Raw genomic sequence first — 25,145 nt, 5'->3', positions numbered from 1 at the left:
TTAACTCATTGATTGGCTTCTTCTTTCGTTTGCGCTCTTGTGTTAGCTTGCTGTTGATCTTTCTCAAGTCTTCCAATTGTGCCTTTGCCTCCTCATATGAGATATCAATGTCATGGATAGTATCCTGCATTGAAATAATTTGATTGTTTTGTTGAATTACATTGTCATTCAGTTGTACCACTATGAACAGTTGTGTATGAAGTTGATGTGCAGGATCACATCATGGCAATTTTTTATGGCTGCCTGACAAGTTGTAAATACTTTGAATGCCTGATCATTGAGCCGCCTAGTATAACCAAGTAATCCATTTTCACCCTCGCACACATACTTCAGCAAATTTGTGATTCCTGAGAAAGTTGGAGGTCTATTGTTTAAGGGGTCAATTGGGTAGATTTTCCCATCAACCCATAAATCCACATGTTTCAATCCCATTTGCCTGTAACTCTGCAAAACATGAGGGTTGACACTGGTACGCTCGGTTCTTTTGGATAATGGGGCATATTCAATCTCTATCTCAATATGCAACTCCTTCTTTCCTGTATTCATTTTACTATAAATAGAAACGGGGAGCCTACTTGGTTGTCACAAGAGGTAGAGTGGAGATGCACAGAGAGGCACACAAAGGTGCCAAGGGAAAGGAGGGTGTAAGTAATTTGCCCTGTTAATGAAGGTTGCATAAACACAGAGAAGAGGTCACAATAGAGCCATGAGAGAGTATAGATATGGGGGGAAATAGCTCAGAGGGTAGGGATGTCCAAGACTTTTCGTATTTTAGATATTTCTATTTTACCTCCAAAAACATCTCCAAAAAACACGAAATTTGACCAGTTGGTTTGTTTTTTGACCAAAAGCTAGGATATAAAAAATCCCCAAAATATCTTAAAAGGAACTTTCGAAATTTCATTTTCCTTGTTCTCGATTAAAAAATCAATTACCTCGTATCTAATCATTTTGCATTGAAAACGAAGCACCACACTCCCGTAACTAACTCATTTTTTAATATAAAATTTGGTTGAAAAAGACTTCTCCAATGAGGAGAGAGAAGGAATCTGAGTATATCTTTGTAGATAATATAAAAAAGGCAAAACGAGATTGCAAAAGTGGAGAGAGAGGAGGATTATTTTACTATTCTTCTCTCCTCTTTTCCTTGTTTTAAGGAGGAGAGAGGGGGGGCTAAAAGGCCCATTTGTGAGTTCATTTTTTTCCTAATGCTACAGAATACGGCCAATTCAATATATTCTCAAATAATTCTTTTATTTTATATTCCCTTTTTTCATGATTCTAAACAATCATATTCCTCAAATTATGACAATCCTTCTATGGTTAAATTTTTTCATGATATCAAACATATAACATACATTGTAGAAGAAAATCAATGTATTTTTCTAGATAAAAAAGAGTTGGTTCCTAACTCTAAAGGAATTCTCAAAGCAGATGAAGGGTGGCTACAAAAATTGTTACACCCAATGAAAATTCATTGATTACTTCACCTACAATTTATTGATCACATAATGTTGACAAACCACATCCAATAATTTTTTAATATTATATTATTTATATTGCAGTATGAGGCACACATGAAACAAGAAGCATTGCCCCCAAGATGTACAACTCTTCAATATAAATGGTCTTACAAAGCCAAAATCAAAGCTAATAAGGTGGCTACAAAAATTGTTACACCCAATGATAATTCATGGATTACTTCACCTACAATTTCTTGATCATGTAATGTTGACAAACCACATCCAATAATTTTTGAATATTATATCATTTATGTTGCAATATGAGGCACATGGGATACGAGAAGCATTTCCCCCAAGATGTACAACTCTTCAATATAAATGGTCTTACAAAACCAAAATCAAAGTTAATAAAACACTTAATGAGTTCACAGCACAAGTTGTTGCAAAAGAATATTCATACATTCTGTGTGTTGATTATCAATATATATATTTTCCAATTGTTCATTGAACAACTATTAGGATTCTTCTTCTTAAATCTAAAAGTCCATCAAATGTATGCCAAAATATTTTTTCTAAATAGATATATTCAAGAAGACATCTATATGTAGCAATCAAAAGGAGTTGTTATGTATTGTTTATCACTTGTATTGTTCTCTTTATGGACATTAACATGTATTTCTTTATACCTAATAAAGAGCCCATTGTTTACTGCTTACATTACTCTCTTTATAGACTAAAACATGTATCTTAAGCTTGATATCTCAAAATTGATGGATTTCTCCAAAGAAATGAATTTCATTGAGGTGAAGTTGATCACAATATTTATAGTTAACACATGGATTTTTCATTGTAGCTTTATGCATTGATGACACATCAGGTACAATATTGGGTTTGTTCAAGAAGTTATAAGTCGTCTAGCTTTTGCTTTTGAAATGGTGGCTCTAGGAGACTACTCATGCTTGTCTTGGTTTACAAATATCTAGAGATTGATGAAAATATATTGTGTTTCTATTCTTTCATAAATGTGCTCCATACAAGGTCTTCTCATTAAATATCGTCTTCAAGAGGCATCTAATGTCTACTTCTATGGCAACTTAGATCTTCAAAGTGAGTTCTAAGATATCGTAAGGGGACTTGTGATTTTAGTACACAAAGTTTCTCTACCTTCAACCTCAACATGCTATCATTTTTTGAATATTGATATGGATTGAACTAGCTAAGATCTTTGTGAAAATGCATAAAAGTGCAAAATGGAATCAAGTTGAACATGGTAAGAAAGATGAGAACACAAGATCTCCATGAACATATCTAGCATGAGCAAAGAGACAACAACATAAGAGCAATGCCATAGTGGAAGCTCCATAGAATTTTGACTCTCCTCCCCCAACTCTCCAAGCATTGATCTTAACAAATAAGAGGGGAGATGAGGCTTATATGTATATTATATTCCTCAACCACATAGGTGACCCCATAAATAAGATAATTGGGTACCCATAAACATGAACTAAAGCACACTAACAAATGCCATACTATAAGGCAAACATAAGGCCCATGAGATGCTCATTAAAATGCATTCTCTTTGTCACCAATGATGTAATGTCTCTCTCTTTCTCTTTCCCCTTGTGTGTGTGTTGTATGTGAGATCATGATGATATTGAAGCCTTTCTATGTTGCAAACATTGGTTGTGGTGTATGAGAGAGAAGCTACCCAAGTATCTTCCATCTTGCTATTGAAGGTATGACATGCAAAGAGTGGACTAAACTATGAGCTACATATAGAGGGATACATGTCATTGATTGCAATGTGGTAGGGCTAGAAAGTTGGAGCAGCCCTCAAACTAGTTGTTATAGCTTACACTTAGGGTAGACCATATCATAGATACATATGGCAATGAGATTTACCAAACATGGGACCATTTGAAATAGAGGAGAAATGCATGTATATGGTAATGGAGTGTGCTTTTGTTGCTACTAGTATTGAAGGAGTTGGAAGCCATGATCTAAGGGGCAATAGTGGTTTCATAGTATAAAGAATTCAACATGTGAGGTGATAGTGATGGTGACGGAATAATTAAGAGAAACGACTGGTGGACAAATAGCCACACAAGCACAATATCTTTTTAATGTGTATTATTTTTACATGCATGCACTTTATGCATTTTATTCGTAGCAAAATCTTCTATACACGGATTTGATGATTAGATATAACAATGTAGTGTTTTCACACATGAATATATTGTATAGCTCTAAACATATTATAATTGAGTGTTAAAGAGATGTAGACAAGTCTTGGTTTTGAGCAAATTTTCTTAACACACTTCAAATGTCACAAACAAATGTATGTAGTTTGATAGCATGCATCTTCGGATAGAATATATGCTATATATATAAATATTATTTGTCTTTATAAATAGGCTCCTAGACACCTCTTTTAGGTATTCTTGGGTTCAAGTCCCCTTCAGGGTCTCTTGGTTCTAAGTTTGCATATTTTGTTTTGGTTGTACACGATTCATACCTACCACTTATGTATACATCAAGATTAGAATCTTTAATGCAACTTGATGCATGTATAGTTGCTTCAAAATTTATACATAGCACTGAAATAAGAGAAGTTTATGTCATGCTCATTAAAGTAATTGTGTATGTGAGAGTGACTTGTGTGGGTTGGAAAGGCATTAAGTGAGCTACACTGACCTCCCTCGGAGGCCTTTGAAACCCCATAGGAGTCTAGTGTGCCTTACAAGTTGGAATAGTGGACAATGGTCAATTCAAGTCAAGTGTGCCTTTGGTTCCAGTAAAAAAAAGTCATGGCTGTGACTATTTTTCCCTTAATACATGTTAATGTTTGCACGAAAAAATAATAATCAAGAAGGAATAATGGACAATCTCAAAGTAGGCAATGCAAGGTGGATGAATGGTGAGAAGAGAAGGGTAGAGAATCTTATGGGATACATGTAATTCAAGATAGTAGTATAGTCTAGTCAAGTGTGATGGTAAGACGGAGACGGATACAATGATTTGATACGCGGGGGGGTGACATTCGGACAATTGGGCGTTGGAAGTTGGAAGTTGGGGACCTTAATATTATTTAGAAGGCCACGTTGCGCGCGGGTGTCGCTCTCGACTTAGATCTAGTCACGTTCATTCACACACTTGCACGATCGATCATTCACACGTGTTACAACTCGCAATGCCCAGATAAGGCCACGCGCACTCATGTACATATACATACGTACACATCTCTCTCTCTCTCTCTCTCTCTCTCTATATATATATATATATAAAATAGTTTGCCATCATAGTGACAATGTATCGAACCTTTCCCGCAATCCCACACGTTGATCGAATGTGCTCTATTTTGAATGTTCTGCCCTTCCTGTCCCTGAGTCTCAATCCTAGTAATTGGAATCTTCTGGATGTTGAGCCACATCATTGCAATTTGCACCCTCATACCCTATGGATTGTAACATCAATCCAATAAAACAAACCATGCTAAGGTTTTTTTTTTTTTTGCAAAAGTATAAGGGGGGCGGGGGGGGGGGGGGGTGTGCGCTGCTTTTCTACTCCCATTGGTCAAGTTTTTAAAGAAGAATAATGTTTTCTAAAGTTTTCATTCTTGTTAGCATTGGTTGTAAGGGCATGCTATTTGGATGGTCGAAGTACCTTTGTTAAATTACTTCATGTTAACTTGAAGTTCTATCCAATATACAGCATTGACTTTCTTTGTTGGGTTTTCTCATGTTGAACTTTGATATTTCTTTGTTCATTTTTGGTGTTTTTGCTCTAGCACATCCACATGCACTCAACATGGAGATGATATGTTTCACATGCCAAAATGAAATTTGAGAGCAACTAATCCATGGTTTTTTTTGGGCAAGGATGAATATAAGAAAATAACTAGCAAAAGATTCTTTCTAATAGTGTTTAAAAGGAACTTATGCTATGCTATCCTTCAAGATCCAATACACTATTGCTTTGGAGAGATCTTAACATTCCATGATGTCCTTTGCACTCTATGGGAATGCCCTATGGTGGAGGGAGGCCTCTTCGCTCTATAGGTGTTTGTGGCTCTCTCAATGGTAACTTGAGTAGCACTCTACTAGTGGTTCATGGGGCTAGTGGAGTAAGTGTTGGTAGTGTGGGTTTAAAGAAGTCAATGAGAGCCTGTTAGCCCTTGTCATGTGTAGCAACTACTACTCCTTGGGATTTGGAAAATGAATCTCAATGCAAAGCCCTAAACATCCAAATTCAGTATGGAAAATATAGTAGTACAATCCTCAAATCTCATAGTAGGTCCTTGGATGTTTGCATCTTTAGTGTATCTGTCACCCCTCCAACCTCAAACAATGCATGTTCTCTTGTGCCTCTCTAAAGCACCTCTTGAATTGACTTACAGTCAAGAGAGAGACATTTGTTGTTGGCCTATAGCACAATACATCCCAAATGATGTGTTTGTCATGTACCTTTGTTTGGTGATGAAATCATTTTTTCATAGTTGTGAGAAGTTACTCTCTTTAGAATGCCATCTTTGTGCCTAATGGTGGGCTAAATGTGATCCAACCTCATGTAATGTTGATCTTGGTAATGTCCATCCTAATGCATGTAGGTTTTGACGACTAAGGCATAATGTAGATAGATATAGACTATACCACAATTTTGGAGACCAATTCCATATATTTGGAGACTATGCTATGTAAACCATATATCAACCTATGCAAGACACCTTGTTGTCTCACGTCCAATTATAACCTACTAGTGGAAGTGTGATTCTAGTTGGCATAATTGGCATAGGACAACCTCTACGATCAATGTGCGACTAACAATTCCCTCTATGATCAATGTGTGACTATATGGAAGGCCTCAACCACCACTTTATCATTAAAACTATCATCAATCTTGTAGAAGTTCATGTGGGTATATGACATATGTTTATATGTATGATGTGTGCATTATACAGGTGCAAAACCACACACTTTTTATAGTGTTTTATACTATGCTCAAGGGGTGTTAAGACACATAAACAATTTTATACAAAAAGTGAACACACCCTTTCAAGAAGTTATCACGCTAAAAAAGCAACAACATTACAAATCATAGTGTTAATTAGTAAGAAGGAAGAAAGAGCAGAGGTGGAGCATACGCCATTGGTAATAAATCTCCTTAAAGTTACATATGCACAATCATTGTAGGGCTTTGCCAAATGGTCAGTGCCCATGTGACACAATTCTTGGAGCTTGGGTTGCATGCTCCTAAATAGAGCTAGCCAGATGAGCATGAAGGATGTTGAGATGTTAGTGGAGAGTGTGGGAAAGAACGAGATAAGTAAAGGTGTGATACCATCATATATCTAGAAGTTAAAGGAGTCCAAATGCTTAAAGATGAAGAAGAAATCGCTGATAGATGTATTAGAAATCTTTCTTATATTGTGGGATCTTTGCCTAAGCTAGTTGATGGATATGAACAAAGGCTCTATGCTTTCTTTGGACTTGTTCAAGCTATGTGGGAGAAGGAAATATAATTATCTATAGAAAGTCTTTTCTCATGTGAGGGATTTCTCTTCATTCCTAAGAAGATGAAGAAGGAGAAAGGCCTAGGTGTTCTAATGGTGTACCCTCAGAGGTAATACTTGCACTATGGATGTTATCTACCTTACTCAATGCTTGCACAACAACTGGTGCTATGTTTAAAGAAGAAAATAGAGGGCTTATAAAGTTGACTCCTAAAGAAAAATTAAAAAAGAATGCCTACCACTATAGGCCTCCAAATATAATGAATGTCACGTATAAAGGGCTTATAAAGCTAATCCCAAAATGGGAATTTGAAAAGAATGCATGACCACTATAGGCCTCTGAATATGATGAATGTTGAATTCAAGTTTTATTCCAACACTTTTGGCACATAGAATCAAATTTATCTTGCATAAAGCTCTACACTTGGTGCAATATGGATTTTTGCACACTAGGAAAATGCATGATGCAATCTTGAACTTGATTTTTGGGATTGACCATGCATCGGACCAAGAGGATTGGTAAACCATATAACACAATTAGTTGGAATTTTTAAAATAGAATTTTGGCTTGGAGTGGGTTTGGCAACACTTTTTGCAATATGGGTCAAGCCATGTTCAATAGCACATCAATAGTGATATGCACTAATGATATTACTATCCTTCTTTTGATTTGAAAAGATATATTAGGGATGGTTTCCCTATTGCCTCACTATTATCTACCATGGTCACACAAACACTGATATGTCACATACAAGGTTTAGCAATGAACTATAAAAGGCTTGACACTGCCAAAATGTTGAATTTTTGCTCCTCAAATGTTCACAAATGATAACTTGAACATACTAATACCAGATCTCTCCCTAAAGTGCTTATTGTTTATGAGGAATTTGTGGTTGTTTCTACCTTAGTAATTAGCAAGGAGAAGACAAAGGCAATAATGCTTGATCTTATTAATGGTGGTGATGAATTCATTATGTAGGATATTAAGGCAAATAAAGAAGGGCAAGTCTTTCATTATTTAGGAGTGCCTCTAGGCATTCCTAAATAATGAGGTGCCTCTAGTTGCATTGTTTCAATGAAACAAAGATTTTGGTGACTATATCAATTTAGAGTTAAGGTATAGCAAAAAACAAGAGGTGCTTGGGTTTGGTAGGGCGGCTACAACGATGATTAAGTTATTTCTAATCCCCATGACTATCTTTAATGCTTCCATTCTTCGTTTCAAGGAGTCTAATTGGAAAGCTATTGAAGTTATGCTCAAGAATTTATATTGGTCCTTTGATGGATATGAATGCATCATGAGATCAAATCAGTAGCCCAAAAAATCAATGAAACAAAGATTTTAGTGGCTAGATCTATTCATAGTTGAGCTACAATAAAAAACCAAGATGTGCTTGGGTTTGACAAGGTGGCTAAGTTAGTCCTAATCCCCATGACTATCTTTAATGCTTCCATTCTTCATTTTAGGGAGTCTAATTAGAAAGCTATTGAAGCTATGTTCAAGAATGTCTATCAGTCCTTTGATGGACATGAATTCATAGTTATCTCATGGGATCAAATCGGTAGCCCAAAGAATCAAGGAGGTCTAGTGCTAAAATCTTTGTAGTAAAAGTTGCTCAAACTTATATTCTAACTACTTAAATGACATAATGGCAATCAATAGTGTGAAATGATCAACATAAAAATGTTGCCTCCTTTTACAAACTATCATGATCTCAATGCTCGGGATTTATTGTTATGTAATGACATTAAGATAGTGAGTAAAGTGTCACATGTAGGTCAAAGGTTGGTCGATGCTTGGCATGTGTTACTGAAAACCCTGCATTGGACATGCACCCTTGACCACATATTTGAAGCTTCTTTGAATCAAGTAATTTGGTTCCAACCTACTACTTTTTAGAGTAGTTACATCCCTATCAAAGAGGAACCAACCAAGGCTAAGATGCCTTTTGACAAAGGAATAAAGTGCTAGAAAGATGTATGGGATTCAAACAGGTTCAAATGGTCTAGCTCAGAAGTGCTTAGTTAAAGACACGGTTTGCAAGTGTACTTAAGAAGCAGAATCATTTTTGTAATAATAGTAGCCTTTGGATTGATAAAGCCAAGAAAGGGGTGCAAAATCGAGTTCAATGAACACTTAATATCAAGAAAATGAGATTTGGATGAGTATGGTTAGCAACTCCCTCACTCAAGCTTAATCTCATGCTATGGAGGGTACTTGCAAGGAAGCCCCTCACTAAAGATAGAGTTCTAGGCCACATTGTCTATGCACAAGGGATAGAAATAGATCCTGCTAAGATTGAGAAGATTGCTACCTTAATAGCCCCAACCAACCTTAAACAATTGAGGGGATTTCTTAGACATGTGGGCTATTACAAAAGATTCATTGCGCACTTTGCGACAAAGGCAGCCCCTTTGCATAAACTCCTAAGAAAAGATGTAGAGTTCATGTGGACCACTAATTTTGATGAGGAGTTCAACACCCTAAAGCAATGTTTGATTAAAGCACCCATCCTGCAGCCTCTTGATTGGACGAAGGAGTTCCATGTGCACATCAATGCATCAATTGAAGGCCTAGGTGCAGCCTTATGCCAAAAGGGCCCCTCTAGCTTAGATCAACCCTCGATTATATCTTCATGGCCTCAATGTTTTCCCTTCTTTAAAGCTTGTAGGGCACTAATCAAGGGGTCTTTTAGAGATAAGCAAATTCTTCCTTGAATCCTCCACTATATCTTCATGGCCTCAATGTTTCCCCTTCTCTAAAGCTTATAGAAGGGCACTAATCAAGAGGTCTATTAGAGACTTCTTATGGTCAGTCCTTTGGCTTAAGTAGATGCTCCCCAATAGCCTCATGGAAGAAAGTCACATCAAAGCGTTGTGAAAGGGGGTTTGGGATCGGAATCCCTCCAATAAAGCATAGAAATTGTCTATGTATTGGCTACAAAATCCTAATAGGCCTCAACCTTTGGCTATTGTACTCAAGCACTGCTCAAGAGCAATAAGGTTAAGGAAGTTCTTTTTTAATACGAGTGGTACTATGGTTGCACTCGTGTGCATTAGAAAGGTTTTGCTCTCAGGTGAAAAACGAATCGTAAAACAAGGGTGTTGGTGACTTCAACCTGATTGGCTACCAAATGCAAGAGAACCTCTATTACCAAATGAGAAGCATTAACCTTGTAAACATTACATTACCACTCCCTATTTTACAAGGGATAGTAGGGGGATTGGAAGAGGAAGGGAAGCCCGCCCCCATATTCTCACTGGGTGTGACTATGTGAGGATTGGGAGGAGTGGGGTTGCCTTACGCCCACTCCACCCAAGTGCAACTAGGCCCTTAGGGTGGGCCGATAAAGTCTTTGGTAAATTCACGATAGCCATTCAAGGCTTCCCTTTGACCCAAGTTCTTGTCTATCTTTGAAGGCCCATCACCTCTAATTTGGAATGGGGACAACAACATAGTCTAGATGGCAACTCTTCTCTCATACAGTTGATATGGGTTTGTTGAGTTGCTTATGAAGATAAGGTGGCACAAGTCACTATCAATGTTCCCTTGTAAAAAAGGAGCCTAAGACCCAATCGCACTAGGTGCAACAAGGCTTATGGCTATTTTTAATTATAGGTGGAACACAACGGTCACATCCACTCACATATAATGAAGTATTGGGAAGAAACAACAAAAGGTATCACATTTATGATGCATACAATGCTCATCCCATTGGCTTGCAAACTGTTCAAATTTCCATTGACAAATAAAAGAGTTACCCCTCCTAAAACTATGTTAGCATCGTGTTTTCTATGGAAATTAGTCGGGGAAGCTAAGGGGTGAGGAAACCCCACTCCCCCCTACTTGCATTGAGTCAACTTTGTGATAGTGGGGTCTCCTTGCCCCTATTACCCTAAGATGTGATAAGGCCCTAAGAAAATGGTCAAAAGGTGGAGGGATGCATGAGAGTCAAGACCTTAGCTTCAAATGGCTGTGTGATTCAAGAATGGTTTGCTTTAAATGCAAAAAGAGGATAAGTGGGCAGATGAGACAATGGTTAAACTAAAACCAACCTAGCCTACTCTCTATGTCATTAAGGACACAAGTCCATGTGCCATATGAAAGATGGAGAGATGTCAAAAATCTCTCTAATTCTGAAAAAAGTTGAGGGCTAAGGGCATTTCAAATGACCCCCATTTTCATGGTGTTGTTCTCTCTCTTATAAGGTATCTTGACCCATAAGTCTACATCCTCTCTCTCTCCAAGGCTAGAGTAAGCCTTTCTCGATGTCCTATTGAAAAAAGCCGTAATAGGCTTGCTATTTGCAACCACAACTTGAATGCCCTAACTATTAGGCTACCCCTGCTTTGGTATTGTAGTAAGTACTTAGAAAGTCATGCCAAGAAGAAGAAAAAACCTCTAGTTAAAAATGGCTTGATAACTTGGTTTTACTTGTAGTCATGCTCTCTTCACCCTGTGGCTACATGCATACTCCCGCCCCCCCCCCCCCCCCCCCCCCCAAAAAAAAAAAAAAAGAGTCCTACAATTTACCTTATGTGCTTTTTATTTTCAAGCTATTCTAAAATTTTCCTACTTTCTTCTTTTCTAATTATTAGGTCTTTTAAAAAAAGACCCAATTGAATGAAGTAGAGAGGGTTTACATTTGTTCATGTCCATAAATCATAAGCTTTTGAACCCTATTTTGAATAATAGCATAAAGAGTTGTCATATTATCATGTGCTATTTATAAAACACAATCATTCTCATAAAAACTTGTAAAATATAATGTTGAAACCAACTTACAAAAAATTAAGAAGGGCATATTGAGGATACAAGAAAAATTCGAGGGGATTTCGAAATATTTGACCAAATTAGAGTATACTAGGAAATTTAACCAAATATGAGGGGTATTCTAGGAAGTTGTTGAAAATTTGGGTCATTTTGATGATCTTGCAAAATATAAGTAGGGATATAAGTATATGAGCTCACAAACAATCACTTAGTTTTCCTCAAATTCAATGAGAAAATGGAAGGAACCATGGTCTCATCATGGTATTCAATGTTGAGCCCTTGCATGGATAATAGTTTTTCTACCGAATCCGTTGGTGAGTATTGGACCTTTTAAAAATATATTTCTTGTAGCAAACATATAAATATATTAATTGATACCATTGAGAAGGTTTTCCTTAACTTGTGAAATCAATGAAAGGTACCACATAAAGGAAGAGGGTATTGTGTTATGCATCTTAATGAAAAGGGACGTTGATACTTGCAATGCTTAATAAGTAGGCATTTTGATGCTTGATGTGTTATATTAGGAAAGGATATAGGAAGGGCTACCTTGGTATGGTGATGAGTTGGAGATGACTTGGAAGCTTTCATCTAGGGAGTGTTTGTCAAGGCAATGATGACTTGACATGATTTTTAAGTATTTACTAGTAGTAAACACTACAGTAGTCCCCTTACTATACTTTTGGCATAAACACCATAACAACAATGTAGAGCATTTTACCCATGCATTTCACCTCTATATTGTTTCTTAAGGAGATTGAAGCAATCTAAGAAGGCTTTGATACCATCCTACAAAACCAAGCAACACCAATGACATCAAATCGCATGTTGTACAAGCAAGTGTACATGGCAATCGTCTATATTCCCCATTAAAAAGAAAACTTATTGCTCACCAAGAGGCTCATGGACTAGCAGTCAACTTGTGAAGATTTTATGCACACCAAGGGCTTATGGAGTAGTGATCAGTTTGTGAAGATTTGATGCACACTAACTTGCAAAGCTTTAATATACCATTTAGAGGCAAAACAACAAATCATCTTAGATGTTACTGCTAAGGATATTGTATACAATCTTAAAACAATTATATGCTTTCTACTAAAATGCTTTGCATCACAATGTTGAAATAGTTTAGTAGCACACCCTTAGTCCCTTTTACATGTGCCTAACCACCAGTGTATTCATTACACTGATAATACCCGCACACCTATACACTGCAAGTGGTGAGTGCCCATCACTGCCACTTTATTCTTTATTCTTTCAGTGACCTTTGAATAAAGGGAAGGCTGATCACGCATTATGACTATTGGAGTTCCCACATATGGTGTCTCCCTATCTTGCTCTCTTGCTCCATCCCTCGTAACTCTTGCTTTGCTCTTGCTTCTACATGTATGCTTCCACTCAAGCTCTACCTTTCAACTAGTATTAGAGTTAACCATTCAAGGAGCTTTTTCATCCTTTGCTTTAGCATGGATTCAAAGCTTCATGTCAAGGTTTCATGGTAGCCATTGTTTCTTCCTCCTAAGGTATGCATTAAGTCTTCCTTCTCCAAACTTGTTCCAGCTTGCTTGCGACTTGTCGAGGAACTTCATAAGGCTTAGTTGAGACTTGTTGAGTGCTAATTGAGATGAGAAGCAATCATTCTATCCGTTTTGAGTGGATACAGAGCATGCTATAAAAGCCGTGGACAATTATGGCAACTTGATAGCATAGTTATATTTTACCCATAACTATTGCGTACAGTATCAAATTCAAGCATTCTATAGCTAGAAATGAAGAAAGTGATGAGAGCTACAAATTCGGGCAGTCACAAAGTTGATTCCATGCAAATTTCTATTCGCTATTTCATAAAAAACAAAACAATTCTAGTTTGGATAGCAAATATAAATTCCATAATGCATGTTTGATGCTTCGAGGATGCTATTTTGGTGCCTGGATGGTATGGTTATGCTTTGGGGACTTATTTGAGCTTGAAATAGCTCGGATTCCACTATCATTTTAGTGTTATAATAACAAGGTATCAAGTATTTATTAGTGAAAATCTTATACCAAATGCTCATTAATGCTTTACAAGATACTTAGTGGATGTACCGCTACTTTCATTGTTATGTATACTTTTTGATATGCTATGGCATGATTTTGAGCTAAGGTTTGGGCTCTGTTACATTGATCTTCATTGTGGTTACATGCCTTGGTTATTTCAGTGGCTTATGCAATTACGAGCTTAAATAATCTATTGGGTTTTATGCTCCCAACGTATGCTTTATGTAGCTTGGATACTCGGATGTCATGTACTTAACGTTTTGAGCTTGCATTGCTCGTTTGGCATTCCATTTTCTTCTAATGGGAGTTACTTGCACTACTTTGGATGTTACATAGAGATTTGGATTTATGCAGTTGAGCTTGAGCTTACTTTCACTAAGATTGTGGGACACTTACGTTATATACATGCTCTCTTGATATGTATTGGATTCAATTGCACTATATTGGGCTGATTTGATCACTTACTTTGGACTTGGCGCTTCTATCTATCAATATGCCATCAGTAATATTTATATGCTTCTAGGTTATGTATTGAACTTTGCTCAGTGGGTTATGCATTTGATAACTCTCCTCTTGTGACCTTGAGATCTCCTATGTGCATGATGTCTATGCCTACCACATGTATGGTTACTGACACACTACATTTGTGATAGCCTTCAATGCAGGTTGTTCTTGGTCTTTGTTTATTGGTTGCTCACACATGGTTGTTAGCATATTGTTGTAGTTTATTATAATAGACTGCCATTTTAGTTTTATGCATTCTATTCGAGGGTAGTCTCTTGGATTTGACAGTTACTTGTGTTGGAAAATAGGTCAAATGATGTATATTGCATGATGAGGAGACTTGTATCCCATAAGCACAGTGAGGAGAGTGGAGAAGCTAGAAAGCTATAAATAAATGTACTTGGTCACTTTTCAATGCAATGTTATTGTACTTTGTACTTCACTGTGAGTCCCTTATTGTACTTTGTACTTCATTGTGAGTCCCTGTCATGTCCTACTCGGGATTGTGTTTATGAGTCCAAGCATTCTATCTTTGAACCTAATTCAATCGAGTAACGGTTAGTGTCATTTGCCTATGTTGTCATGGTTCTAGTTATTACATTCCAACCTCCATAGCCACAACCATGTTCGAGATCCATGTCCTTCAACATGGTATCAGAGCCATGGTAAGCATGGCTTAGTCCTATTTACTGCTCATTTAACCCTCTTGAATCTCAGCTTAGTTTTCATAGTCACAGAAAGTCTTCAATCTCTTACTCTAATTTGCTCAATCCACATTCTACCTTTGAACTGCCATGGCTGTCTACCATACCTCTAACCTTGGAGGAGTCTATGTGAGCAAACCAGAGCATTTCAATCCATGATTTTCTCTAAGAATTTTCTCCTTACCTCAAGGCGCTTCTGCCAACATGAATAAGCTCAACATTAGGCGCTCCAGAACATGACATTCTCGAATATACAGAAATCGATGTTGTTCTGAACCGCCAACAGTTTGTACACTCTGTGCGCACAGCACATAACACAATCTCAACAACTGCCATAGGGCTTTGATAGCTCTACATATGAGCTATCTCCAGCTAATGTAGCTTCACAAAATTTTGTCTCTACAAAGAGATATTACACAAATCCTAACTGTGTACTATGTTGGAGGCCATAGCTAGAAACTTGACAGCTTGGCATCCTTGTTCTTTTTCTCACTGCCATCTCAATAATGATTTTGATCACTCTAACATTACCTATGAAGTCTATTGCAGATCTGGAAGTGCCCAAGGAAGCTCAAAATTTACCTAGCAACATCTAGCCCAATATCAAGATCTTCAAGACATAGTATATATTGATAATTCACTCATTTTACCTTAGCTGCTCAAAAACTCATTCTCAGTATTTGTAATGATTTAAAGCCCTATTGATCAAATCCATTTGTAAATCTCACTTTTAAAAGGATAGACATTTCCCGAGTGTTGTCATGGTAAGACCTCCTTCTAAGATGACTGAACTGGAGCAAATAGCAAAGTTTAATGGTAAAGGCTTTCACGCTTGGAAGGAGAAAACCATGTACCATCTCATGAGGAAAGACCTCTGGGATCTCTTTGAGGAAGATGATGCAGATGACAAGAAAGAAGATGCTAAAGAGGAAGATGTTGCAGAAGACCAGCCTAAAACAAAGGCATGGAAAAAGATGAACAACAAAGCTCTAGGTATTATTGCATGGGGTCTATCAGATGATGTATTACACATCTCTGGCATCAGGGATGCAAAAAAAGCATGGAAAGAACTTGACAGGATCTTTGGTACACAAGCAAAGAACTCAAAGGTAAATTTACTTATGCATTTTTATAAGTTGGATGTAAAAGACAGCTCATCTATGACTGTACACATCAATAAGTTCAAGAGCCTTAAAACTCAACTAGCAACTCTTAAAAAGGACATTGATGAGAATGAGGCAATAACAGTGCTACTTGCCAGTGTTAATCATGAACCGTATGAGAATCTTGTGTCCACACTAAGTAATGTTCCCAGTCTCTCACTCAAAGACATTGAGCACTCATTGCTTAATGGAGAAAGAAAATTTAAAAGCAAGGATGTAAAAGAAACCAACTCAAGGGATAACCTCTTGTACACCAAGGGTACTTATGCAGCAAAAGGACGTGGTCGAGGATTCACCACCAATAGCAACAAGGACCAAATTATTTATCATTACTGTGGCAAGATTGGCCATGTAGCCAGTGAATGTTTCCACAAGAAGAGAGCACAAGAGGTGCAAGATGATCACCATCAAGGTTAGTTTATGAATGAAGGAAAAGAAGAAGAAGATGCTTCTGCCACCATCAAAAACTCTGACAGATTAATCTAAATAAATTTTCATTGTATCTTTTCCATAGTGGATCATGTTTTTCCCATGATAGTGGATGTTTTCTTTCCCTTAGTGGATTTATATTGAAAAAAAAAACCTTGCTAAAAATGTAAAATTTCAAGCTTGACTTGACTAGGCTGCCTTTGAGCTAGTCTCCCAGGCCATGTCATCATTTAAGGGAAGCAAAAGCTAGCAAGTGTAAGAATTCATCATTTGAGGGGGGGTGTTGGAAAATAGGTCAAATGATGTCTGTTGCATGATGAGGAGACTTGTATCCCATAAGCACAGTGAGGAGAGTGGAGAAGCTAGAAATCTATAAAGACATGTCCTTTGTTCACTTTTCAATGCAATGCTATTGTCCTTTGTACTTCACTGTGAGTCCCTGTCATGTCCTACTCGAGATTGTGTTTATGAGTCCAAGCATTCTATCTTGGAACCTAATTCAATCGAGTAACAATTAGTGTCATTTGCCTATGTTGTCATGGTTCTAGTTATTACATTCCAACCTCCATAGCCACAGCCATGTTCAAGATCCATGTCCTTCAACAACTTGATTATAGAGATTGTTAGTATTAGAGATGTCCAACTACAGTTTCCTTCAGGCGGCAGTATATTTACTTTGCATGATGTATGCCACATTCTAGCTTTGACCAAAAGTCGACTGCTTTTAGTTGGACGGATGAGACAGGTTATGTTGTATCTTTTGGTGATTCTTCATGGAAACTTACCCATAGAAATCTTGTCCTAACATGAGGTACCAAGTCTAGCACTCTTTATCTCTTTCTTGTATATAGGTCTATCGACCATGTTTTGGCTCCTGTACCGTATGTACTGTTATAGCATTTTTGCCTTTGGCACATGTCATTAAAGGGAATGAAAAAACTTACATGTTTACAATATCTTTCACCCCTTAACTATAAGTGTTTTGATTCTTGTGATCACTTTCTTTATAGCAAGCAGACTTGTAACTCGCATAAGAAGTCTAACATTACTCGCATGGTTGAGTCTTTGGCTCTTATTCATTCCGATGTTTGTGAGCCTAGCAACGTGAGTAGGTCATTGAGGTATGTAGGGAGATATTTTAGAAGGAGCCTCCTATTACTGTACCGCTAGCTAGATAGCTTGTAGCAGCTGATGCTCTAGTGGCCTAGGACCATGATGTTAGATAAGAGGTACATACCCTATAGCCTATTTTTTGGCAGTCTACTAAAGGTAGATATCAGCCTAATCAGTTTACACCATCTATGGATTATGTTATGGTGATAGATGCAGGTGAGTCTCTTATCTATTGATGAGGCCATGCCACATGTGATAGTCACTCTTGGAAGAGGGCTATACAAGTAGAGTATGTCTCACTACAAAAAAATCATACGTGAGATTTAGTTCCTTTGTCTAGTGAAAAACATGCTTTGCCATGTAAGTGGGTGTACAAGTTGAAAAGTATCCCGGGATGCCCCAAGCCATCCTATAAAGTCAAATTGGTTAAGGGTTTTAAGTAGAAGCATAATGTTGATTTCTATGAACTCTTATCTTTTTCCACCAAGATGACTACCCTACGCTTGGTTTTGGCTTTAGTTACATAGCTTGATCTAGACCTCTATCAAATGGATGTCAAGACAACTTTTTTACATGGAGACTTGCATGATGCAATTTATATGCAACAACCTATGGGCTTTGAGGAAAAATGCAAGGAACATCTAGTATCCAAGTTGAAAAAGAGCCTTTATGGCCTTAAGAAACCACTTAGGGAATGGTACCACAAGGTCATTGCTTTCATGCATTCCTAGGGATATACCCATAGTGATATGGATCCATGTTTATACATGAAGGCGGCTTGTGATGGCATCCTTATGATTTTGGTAACTCTATGTTGATGATATGTCGATTGCTAGGAGTGCTCATGATGAGCTCAATGCCTTGGAAAATCAGCTCAAGAAGATATTTAAGATAAAGGACTTGGGACATGCCTCATATTCTTGGAATGTACATCATACGCTGTCGCTCTAAGGGTTTCCTTTACTTGTCACAGAAGGAGCACATCCATAACGTTCATGAGCGGTTTCATATGCAGAATGTTAAGCCTATTAGCTATCCTTTACCTTCTCATGTGAAGATTAGTCAAGTGGATTGTATATAGTCTGATAAGTAGAAGGTTGAGATGGCTAAGATCCCTTATGCATCCGCAGTGGGCAATTTGATATATACCATGATAGACACTCATCCTGACATAGCATTTGCAATGGGAGTTGTGTCGTGCTATATGGCTATACCTAGCAAGCGGCATTGGGATGTTGTGAAGGGTATCATGAGATACCTTAAGGACACTGCAAATATGTGCATATGCTATGGTAGTCAAGATATAGGAATTATGGGGTACAATGACTTCAATTATGCATAACATAGAGATAGTAGAAAGTCCACCTCTGGCTAGGTCTTCACATTTACTGGAGGTGTTATTTCTTATTTGTCCAGGGTACAAAAATGCACGACCCTATCTACTACAGAGACAGATTATATTGCAACCATTGAGGCTTGCAAAGATGCTCTCTGGTTAGATCGTCTAGTTGTAAACTTTTGAATTATTCATGCGGTCCCTACACTACATTTGGATTCTACCAGTGCCATTCAGTCGACCAAGAATCCAGTCTTCTATGCGAAGACAAAGCACATTGAGGTGCACTATCACTTTATCTGGGAGGTGGTAGAGGACACGTCCGTTGAGCTTGTCAAAATCTCAACTGACAAGAATCCTATAGAACTACTCACTAGAGTCTCTTAGCGAAATGTTTTACCGTCCTTAGAAAGATGATGGGCATAGGATGAGATGACATATGTCATCATCCTATTGTACTCTTATATAAATTTGTACTTTGCCAATTTTTTATTGTTCTCTCCTCACCAAGGGCACATTCTCCTTTAAGTGAAAGGTTGCTGGGAGTAATGATACTTGTGCCTAACCACCCATGTATTCATCGCACAGACAATATTCACACACCTATACATGCAAGTGGTGGATGCCCATCACTATCATTGTATTCTTTATTCTTTCAATGACATTTGAATTAAGGAAAGACCAATCACACATTGTGATTGTTGGAGTTCCCACATATGGTGCCTCTTGCTCACTTACTCCATCCGCCATAGCCATTACTTTGCTCTTACTTCCGTGTGTGCTTCCATTGGGATCTACCTTTCAACATTCAAATTCTATGAGTATCATGTAGTTGACTAACAATTCAATATTCCATGTGGAGGCAAAGCATATTAATGTACACTATCACTTCATTAGGGACGTGGTAGAGAATAAATCTATTGAGCTTGTCAACATCTCTAAATGCTTTACTCAAACTCTAGAGTCGCCTGGAGTCTTCCTATAGGTTGCCCATGATCCCAAATTTTTCTTGCTTTATGCTTAATTGATTATGCAATCATGCCTTTTCCATTGCCTTAAAATTTTGTTTCTTACAAGGCTATACTCCAAGCAAGAGCAAATGAGATGCAAAATATTCTCATTTCATCAATAACAGAAACACCATCGAGAGATGGTTTTAAACTTACATAATCCATCTTTGGTGGGCATTTTCTTAGCTAGCTCCAAATCCGCAAGCCGCAAGTTCAAGCTCAACAAGGGTGTAGCCTTCCAAGTTTCCTAATTTTCTATCTTGGAATCTAAAGGTTGCATAAGAAAGAGACTTGTCCCAATTTTCTATTACTACTAGAATCCATGAGAGAAATTTCTAAGCTTGCTTGTCTCTGCCATGCTCATTTAGACATCAAAAGAAAATATGCTTATCCCAAAAAATTGCCAACAAAGGTACATTTTGATGACCCTATACTAGCCCCATTACCCTAAAGATCCCTCATTTTTTGAAAGGGCCATAAGGCCATGTAGTATTAATGTTTTGTTTTCACTCATTATGAGCTACCTATATCAAAGGTCACTCCCTTCTACTAGAAACATATCATTGCTATTACTTATTTATGTTGTACAACTATAGACAGTATACAACTTCCTATGCCAATTTTGTAGCAATCAAGACTTCCAACAACTCCATTAGATACATCTGTGTCAACCATTTGTGCTCATTACTTTGTCTCTATTGCAAGCACATAGTATTGCTCATTATTTCATTGTATTTGTATAATACAATGTTCAATTTTAATTCGATAACAGTATCACAACAAGATCAATACTTTATTGACATGTATGTATTGTGTTTCGTCATTTGCCAACATGATAATTGGTCACTACGACCTTTCCAAGGAATAGCATCATTACACACACCATAATTTAAATGAAATCAAGTGCAAAACACATACAAGAAAACAAATGCACATAAGCATATACACATGGGCATTGGAAATTACAATTGTGTTACAAACATTTTGCTCTTCAACTTCGGCCACCTAACTCCAATTAACTAGAGGTAATTTTTCAAAGAACCACCTTGTCACCCTACCATTGTGATAGCATATGTCCTAACTTGTGATGCTAGATGTCATAATGGGGGCAATGCTAACAAACAAATGATCCATGTCATTGCTTTTACAAACCCAAAAATAAATAAATAAAAGGGCAAGCACAAAAGGATGTGCGGACTCACATCACGAAAAGAACTATGAATGTGTGAAGCTCAAGAAGCAACTGTCTTTTGAATACTAAACCTAACACACACACACACACACGCACGCACACAGAGGTGGCTATTTGAAGGGAAAGCTGCAATGTAAGAGCTTACAGACGACACAAACAGAGATGGCCGATTCTCTGCTGTGGATCGATCCTTGGCTAGCCTCCGGTACACCAGTTCGTTTTCTTAGACAACGGAGCTGCAAACCCCGACCTCGTATCGAGAAAATTGATCGCAGAAGATTGGGAAACATATCACTTTCTTCGCTCATCTTAGACGATCACTGTTAGCTCGCTATGTTGGCAACATACCCAGTGTCCTGTAGTATGTACCCGTGTGCCACAATAGAGCACATTTGTACTGGTTTGGAAGCCATCAATATGCCAATAGAGCACAATTGTACTGGTTTGGAAGCCATCAATATGCCCATAAAACCAGAATCTCACGATGATCAATGGTGGAACTGCACCTTTCACTCGCTGCGTGTGCAGTGACATGTTGCACGTCCATGATTATTAATATACTATTCAAACACTTAAGTCTTGAACTATAGACTAACACAGTGAAATGCTCAATATCCATGATAATTGGTACACTATTCAAGATACAGCGAGTCCTTAACTACAGTCTTGATAATGACCAACTTTATCTCAGGATGAGTTCCAAGAGCCCCAGCATGAATCCTGCCTGCATGTTGACGTGGTATACAGCCTCTAGAAGAATAACAAAATTATTGAACCTCGTTATCAAGAACACTGCTTCAAAGGATTTACACAGAACAGCCTCATCTGGCAAATTCCACTTTCTTTATTGGCTTTTGATCATGTCATCCATAAGCAAACAAGACTCTCTCACAGGTGGGATCAAAGTCGTCACCTTATGGGCTTCTTTGGCTGGTAAGCCTTGCTCAGTGAGCTCAACATTTCTTAGTACTGTGCATCTGCGAGTGGACAAGGAGCCAGAAATTCCTATTCTGCTTGCAAACTAAGTGATGTGCATCTCTTCAAAATAAGAAGGGCTCACTTAAGTCCACCCGAACCGATATGCAGTCTTCTAACTGCATGACAATGCAGTCTTCTAACTGCATGACAGGATTCAAGGCCTGCAGGGCATCTCTATACACCACATCATTCTTCATATTACCTCTTGACATCTCAAAAACTGGTTAATGGCTTGTAATTGAAGCCAAGGAAGCACATCCATTCTCCAACAAGCATGTCACCACACATTTAGATAACTATTCCTGATGGAATAACTGCATCCTTGATGACAGTTACAATTCCCGACTTTATAAAATATCCATCGGTTTCTCTTGCTGCCTCTTGCACATCATCTCTGTTAATTATCTGTAGAAAGCATAGAACACATTCAGCAGCAGGGTAACATTTGAAAAAACAGTTCGAAGGAACCTCAAGTAATTGACTGTTACCTTCACATTGTCACCAATGCGCGCATTCTTGTCAATGATAGCCCTTTTGATGTGTGAGTTGTGCCCAATGCCAACTGGAATACTGCCCTTGGATCTAAGAACATCTCGTTGCTCATCTGTCTGCATCAAGTTAACAAAAAGGAAACAAGATCTTCATGGATCTGTGTCATGCTAAAAAAGGCAAAATGAGTGGTCTCTTGGTCAGCTAGCATTTCGTAAGAGTAAATGTAAGTAGATATGAGAAGAAAAAACACCTCATAATAATCAGCACCCATAAGAAGAGCATCTTCAATGATAGCCCCTTCAGCAATCCATGACCGCAGTCCAACCACTGAATGGTGAATTTTACAGTTCTGCTCCTTCCCCCCCCCCAAAACCAAAAAAAAAAAAAAAGGGGGAAAAATAAGGACAAAAGATTGGTATATTTACAAACAGAGTATGCCCGTAAAAGTCAGCTACAAAATAGCATGCTATCAAATCATTCGCCTCCAACCTTGATAATGCACCCTTCTCCAATAACACTGTCAGTAACATCAGCGTCAATCATCTTTGAAGGAGGCAGAAATCGAGCCTGAGTGTAAATTGGAGCTGATCGATCATAGAAACTGCAAAGTATCTTAGGTCTTATAAGGGATCCACATAAAACTGCTGACAATCTAATATATCTACAGAATGTAATTGTTACCTGAAGTCCGGAAGAGGTTTCTTGGTGATTCCCAGATTAGCATTGTAGAATGCTTCAATGGTTCCAATGTCTTCCCAGTACCCATCAAACAAATAAGCTTGCACCTGTGACAAAATTTGGACCATGAGCTTTCACCTGATGTATTTTAGTACCATAAGACCAAATACAACTTAGTGCACAAGATGATCTTCAGAGAGTCACTCTTGGAGTTTTAGCTGTGGTCCGTGAATTCCCACCATTAATCGGTTGACTTTAGAAACAATTCCCACCATTAATCGGTTGACTGAGGAACCAACACTTTAACACATTGATAGGGCTGGCAACTGATTGCACAATCATGATAGTCTACCTTCATCCCAATAGATGTAGCACCAGGGATGACCTCACTGCCAAAATCATTTGAATGTGGAAAATCATCTCGCAATAGCTTGATCATTGCATCTTTGCTGACAACATATATCCCCATACTGGCAATATATGGAAGTTCTTTTGCTCTCTCTTCATCCAATCCTAAAACTGTGGTGTCTACCTGAAACAATGACAGCGATATCAGACATGCAGTAATCATAGCAAACTACGAAACATATCATAGAAAACTCAGTCATAGATTGCTTTCTTAAAATAATCTGGCACGGTTCTCCAGTAGATTGAAGGAAAGGGGAGACAAGGATCCATGGTTCTACAATCAGAGAATAGGGAACTCACCTTCATAGCCTTTAAGAATTCGCCTTTTGGTTTCTCAGCAAACTCCACAATACGACCCTCAGAATCAATCTTCATCAGTCCGAATGCTGTAGCCCTTTTCTCATCCATTGGCAATGCTGCTACTGTGATGTCTGCATTTGTCTCTCTATGAACCTGGATAAACTTCTGGTAGTCCATTCGATAGAGATGATCTCCTGCCAGGATAAGGAACTCCATGACTTGCTGCTCCTCAAAAAGCCATAGGTACTGCCTGACAGCATCTGCAGTACCCTAAACAGAAACCAAATGTGGTCAGCATCGGTTTTTTGCTGGCAAAGCCAAGCCAGAGGCTTGTCAGAGAAAAGCACCTGAAACCAGTTGGGATTTTCTGGGCTCTGCTGAGCTGCTAGGACCTCCACAAAACCCTCATGCTTGTAGCCCCCCATGTTGCTGGAATATGCACGCGAGAGGTGGCGATTGAGGGAGGCCGAGTTGAACTGTGTAAGGACATATATTTTGCGGATGTTGCTGTTGATGCAGTTGCTCACCGGGATGTCAATGAGGCGGTAGTTGGCGCCAAGTGGCACTGCAGGCTTGGCTCGCTTCTTTGTGAGGGGGTACAACCTGGTTCCAGCTCCACCTCCAAGGATGATGCTGAGGACACTCTGAACTTGGAGAAACACAGAGACACAGGGAAACAATGTGAATCAATACGTGCTCAAGCCAAACAGGCAAAAGCAACTCAATTCAAATTTCAGAAGATGCATCACCACGTTCATGGAGATTGAGAAAATATTTTAAACATTAGAAGATGCAAATTCACCCATTTAAATTTCAGAAGATGCATCTCCACATTCATGTAGATGAACCATGGATGATGCTGAGGATACTCTGAACTTGAGAGGTACAGAGGAAGAAACAATGTGAATCAGCCCATGCTCAAGCTAAACAGACAAAAGCGATTAAATTCAAAGATGCATCTCCACATTCACGGAGATTAACTGAAGCGTCTAGGCATCAGATGACTGACATTTTGAACGTTGCTTGAGCTTGAGAAAAGGTCTTACACTTCC

General features: G+C 38.2%; 1 protein-coding gene across 1 annotated transcript in view; it reads right to left on the bottom strand.

The window, feature by feature from the left end:
• Positions 1–21,996: 21,996 nt before the first annotated feature.
• The window catches only part of ADG1 (ADP glucose pyrophosphorylase 1), a 3,760-nt gene continuing 611 nt past the window's right edge, over positions 21,997–25,145 (bottom strand). Inside the window, exons 1-9 of the mRNA XM_087684810.1 lie at positions 25,140–25,145; positions 24,441–24,737; positions 24,094–24,363; positions 23,738–23,917; positions 23,389–23,492; positions 23,197–23,308; positions 22,958–23,056; positions 22,704–22,823; positions 21,997–22,620 (exon numbers count right to left, since the gene is read on the bottom strand). The exon at positions 25,140–25,145 is cut by the window's right edge and continues 611 nt beyond it. Coding sequence (XP_087540936.1) covers positions 22,504–22,620; positions 22,704–22,823; positions 22,958–23,056; positions 23,197–23,308; positions 23,389–23,492; positions 23,738–23,917; positions 24,094–24,363; positions 24,441–24,737; positions 25,140–25,145 — 1,305 coding nt within the window. The 3' untranslated portion in view covers positions 21,997–22,503. The remainder of the gene's footprint in view (positions 22,621–22,703; positions 22,824–22,957; positions 23,057–23,196; positions 23,309–23,388; positions 23,493–23,737; positions 23,918–24,093; positions 24,364–24,440; positions 24,738–25,139) is intronic.

Source organism: Lygodium microphyllum, chromosome 9 (assembly GCF_053477565.2).
Source record: "Lygodium microphyllum isolate KBCC chromosome 9, Lygodium_microphyllum_v1.1.10, whole genome shotgun sequence".
NCBI classification, from domain to species: Eukaryota; Viridiplantae; Streptophyta; class Polypodiopsida; order Schizaeales; family Lygodiaceae; genus Lygodium; species Lygodium microphyllum.
Note: the sequence above shows the minus strand (reverse complement) of the source record. Positions and strands in the feature narration are given on the sequence as shown.